Here is a 4,473-nt window from a genome sequence, read left to right on the forward strand (position 1 = left end):
TAAGATGATCCATGGGTATGAGGGTTGTTCATCTTGCATGCATGTGATAAAGAGTGTGGGAAAAATAAAAAGTGAACTAGAACCATGAACGTTTTCCTAATTTTGGATTCAATTTGTATATTACAAAAATAGATTGAGGTTGCTAAGGGTTCTGGATAATTGTAGAGTCTAAAAAAGCGCAATTGAGGTATGTATGGCTAACTCTCTTCTTCTTAGAATCGAACTCCTGGTGTCCGAATAATTGGTGTAAGTTCCAACTTGATTATACTAGAATTGTTTGCCTTAGTGTGTTTGATTGAAAGATTCATGTTCCTTAATTATTTTAGATGGTTACCATGTTATCATGCTATTTGAGAACGTAATTATGATTTTTCAAGCTCCTTCCCTTATGTGTGAAATGCCTTATGTGATGGTACTTATCGACATGAATGATGATATTATTTGAACAAATAAAAAGGGAAAGACTTGAATTGAAAAATGTGCCCAAGTGCCAAGAACTACTTAATAAATGAGGTTGTTTGTGCCATGTAATGAAGATGGGAAAGAAATGTGAATTGAGTGGACAGTTGAAAGAGGTTATGTCTCAAGTGATATGGCTTAGTCGATCGGGCCGAGAACAGACGCCATGTTGTACACATGGTAGCATTTGTATTGGAATTATTGAATTACATTATGGATATGGATATGTCTCACTTGAGATGGCTTAGCTGGTCGGGCCGAGACCGGACTTCGTGTAAAAATACGGTGGCATTGTGAGTTGTGGCTTTGGCACTAAAGATTATTAATCTAAAAAGATGGAAAGATTGAATTGGAAACTATGTGATCCTTACTTGGTATTTTCTTTGTATTCCTATGAAGTACATATTGATTATTATGACTGCCTTCTCTTTGTTTCACTGTTCATTCTACTAAGATTGGTGTTTGTCTTACATACTAGTATTATTCGATAGTACTAACGTCCATTTTGTCGGGGGCGCTACATCTTTGAATGGATGTAGGTGGTTCCATCGCAGATAGTGCCGATCGCAGATAAGGGTGCTCTCTTTCTCTCCTCACAGCAGTCTTGGTGAGCCCTATTTCTCCCAGGGGTCATGTAGTCCTTCTTTTGTATAAATTTTCACATTTTGAGGTATAGCCGGGGCCTTGTTGCCGGCATTGTCATGTTGATCTTTTGTATCTTTAGAGGCTCCGTAGACGTCTTTGTGGGTCATGTATGTATGTTGGGGTGGTCATTGGATCGAGTTGTATTTTGAAAATTCAACTATGGCATAATGTATATAAGGAAAATGAACTAGCAACGTTTATATATTTATATAACTGATCTCTCCCCGATTTTACAAATGGTGATGCAGTCCCTTTTTGGGTTATGAATGAGTCAGGTAGGAAAGGTTTAATAGGCTTGCTCGACCGGGTTCACTCAGTTGAGCGTCGGTCGCGCTCCCCGAGATTGAGGAGTGACATATTTGATCCTTGAGATCATTTCATGTATTCAGTTAGAGTTCGTGACTCAGTGTTACCAGTCTTGGGAGGTTATTTGTAATTATTTCCGCGGTTGGTTTTGATTATCTATTTAAAAAAATTTTTGGCTTGAATTGTAATTATAATCAGCTTACTTAGTCTTAGAGACTAAGTGTCATCACGACGCTTGTGGTGGGATTTTGGGTCGTGATAATCTGTTAGAGAGTTTGTTACTTTGTGGCTAAGTCATTTTTCCCCTATAAATAGAGGGGCTTTACACCATTGTAAATCATCTGAAATTCAATAAGAATTACCTCTCTCTTTTCCTTGCAATATTAATCTTTTCCGTATTGTTTTATTTCACGTTATCAACACGAGACTCTACCGTCTCAAAAAGATTTTTGAGAAGACTAAGGTATAATTTTTCTCCTCTTTTAATTATGAATGATATTATGAAAAGAAAGTTCATTGCCCTTAAAATTTCGGGCAAGAACTATATGTCATGGGTGTTGGATGCTGAAATTCATTTAGATGCAATAGGTCTTAGAGACGCGATTAAAGATAAAAATAAAGCATCTACCCAAGACTGTGCTAAGGCCTTGATTTTCTTGCGTCATCACCTTGATGAAGGTTGAAAATAGAATATCTCACGGTCAAAGATCCACTTATTTTGTGAAATGGCTTAAAGGAAAGATATGACAACTTAAAGTTGGTCACTCTTCCACAAGCACGAAATGATTGGGCTCATATAAGGCTCCAATACTTTAAGTCTGATTCTGAAAATAATTTTGTGATGTTCAGAATTACTTCCAAATTGAAACTCTGTGGAGATAGTATCACTCACTATGATATGCTTGAAAAAACGTTCACAACGTTTCATGCCTCCAATATGGTCCTGCAACAGCAGTACAGAGAGAAAGGTTTCAAGAAGTATTCTGAGTTGATTTCTCTTCTCATTGTGGCTGAACGAAACAACGACTTGCTCATGAGAAATTACGAAAATCAACTCACTGAGTCTACACCATTGCCTGAAGTGGATGAGGTGTATTCCCATTATACTAAGCGTGGAAAATGTTGTGGCCGTAGCCATGGAAGAAATTTTCCTGGCGTTAATCATCCCCCAAAGAAAAATAACCACCAAAAGTGGAAAGGGAAAGATGAGAAGCCAAAACCAAAGGGTTCAGAAGCTGAATGCTATCGTTGCGGTGTAAAAGGGCATTGGGCAAATATTTGTCATACACCAAGATATTTGATTGAGCTTTATCAAGTATCTCTAAAGAATAAAGGCCCTGAAGCTAATTTTGTCTATGACAATAAATTTGACATCACCCACTTGGATGTGGCAGATTTCTTTAAGCACTCTAATGGAAAAATAGACCACTTGATCGGTGATGGATCCGTGGTTAAAAATAATTGAGTAGTTTGATTTTTTGTTTGCCTATTCGTAGTAGCTAGTGAATAAACATCATGTATTCATAGTTTTTACATGAGTAGTAGTCATTAATATTATTTGCTTGATGAAATAGTGTTAGTTCGTTTTGATTAAATATAGTTCTAGTATTTAAATCTTATCCCTTTTTGTTTTTTACTGCCATGCAATTAAAGTTTGGATGATGAGTCCCTCCTCTAAATCTTGAATTTCTAGTACTTGTTCCGACAATTGTTTTTGGTTAAAAGTTTCTGCCCAACTATATACAATCATTAAAGTCATTGAAGCATATTTAAAGTCGATACCTTAGATTGCTGATTGTATTTATACAATTGCATATATACAATCATTTAATACTCCTCCTATATATCAACTTTTATCGACAACAACTTCTAGGCTAGATTTTCATGAACTTTTGGTTAATATTTAGTTGGTAATATTTGTATAAGCATATTTTGCTCCAGTGTTCGAGAATAGATGCCTTACAAGCTGCAAATTTTTTCCCCCGCTATGCAAGTACCAGTGACATTCCGCGTGGAATATTCCAGCACTATTATTTGCATTAAAAGTATTATTTAAGTCTTGTTCCGTCCTCTGTTTTGCGCTAAAGTATTCTTAGGTTTCTTATAAATAAAAGTTTAGCATCATGTTAGGCTACCTGCAAAATATTGTGCATAATTCATTCAGAGTTATATGAAGAACCAATACCTTTATGGCTCATAAGCTAGTAGAATAAATTGTAAATAACTAATACATTCATAAATAAATTTGTTATTGTTGTATTAGTCATATGCGTAGTATACTTTTAATTACATTATTTTAGCTACATAATTGTTTGTATCATAATCAGAGTTTGCTCGAAATTACATTAAAATATTTGATTTAACTTTATTTCTTTCCCCTTTTTCTTTGAAAATACTAATATTTATTCGTATATTTTCTTTTGTATGTCAAACCATGGGAAGAAAATATGAATATCTCTCAAAGCAAACTTGGATCAAAATTTAATTGTAAAAATATTTGTTTAGTTGATTCATGTACGACACATATAATATTCAAAGAAAAGAAATATTTTTCTCACTTAAGTATGTGTAAGGCAGATGTTATTACAATTTCTAGCAGTAGTAATATAATTAAAGGCTCTGAAAGATCTACTATAACTCTGCCTAGGGGAACAATACTAATCATAGATAATGCAATGTTCTCCTCCAAGTCCAAGAGGAAATTGTTGAGTTTTAAAGATATCTGCCGAAATAGATATCATATTGAGACAATAGATGAGAATAATCTTAAATATATCATCATTACAAAAAAATGTCTCTGGCTAGAAAAGGGGTATTGAGAAGTTCCCTTCTTTATCTTGTGGCCTGTATTGGACAAGAATTAGTGCAATTGAGGCACATTCTATCGTAAACCAAAAGGTTACTGATTCCAATACTTTTGTACTCTGGCATGATCGATTGGGACATCCTGGATCAATTATGATGAGACGAATTATAGAAAACTCAAATGGGCATCCATTAAAGAATTTAAAGATTCTTTTAAATAATGAATTTTCTTGCACTTCTTATTATCAAGGAAAGTTA

General features: G+C 34.6%; 1 protein-coding gene across 1 annotated transcript; it reads left to right on the forward strand.

Moving 5' to 3' along the window:
• The first annotated feature begins 2,347 nt into the window (after window positions 1-2,347).
• On the forward strand, window positions 2,348-2,875 carry LOC104088363 (uncharacterized). The gene has a single exon (XM_009593024.1). The coding sequence runs from the start codon at window positions 2,348-2,350 to the stop codon at window positions 2,873-2,875; it is 528 nt and encodes a 175-aa protein (XP_009591319.1).
• The last annotated feature ends 1,598 nt before the right edge of the window (window positions 2,876-4,473 follow it).

This window comes from Nicotiana tomentosiformis, chromosome 3 (assembly GCF_000390325.3).
Source record: "Nicotiana tomentosiformis chromosome 3, ASM39032v3, whole genome shotgun sequence".
Taxonomy (NCBI): Eukaryota; Viridiplantae; Streptophyta; class Magnoliopsida; order Solanales; family Solanaceae; genus Nicotiana; species Nicotiana tomentosiformis.

Bases quoted from the DNA above. Each gene is read 5' to 3' on its own strand.
- LOC104088363 (XM_009593024.1), top strand. From the start codon at position 2,348: ATGGTCCTGCAACAGCAGTACAGAGAGAAAGGTTTCAAGAAGTATTCT.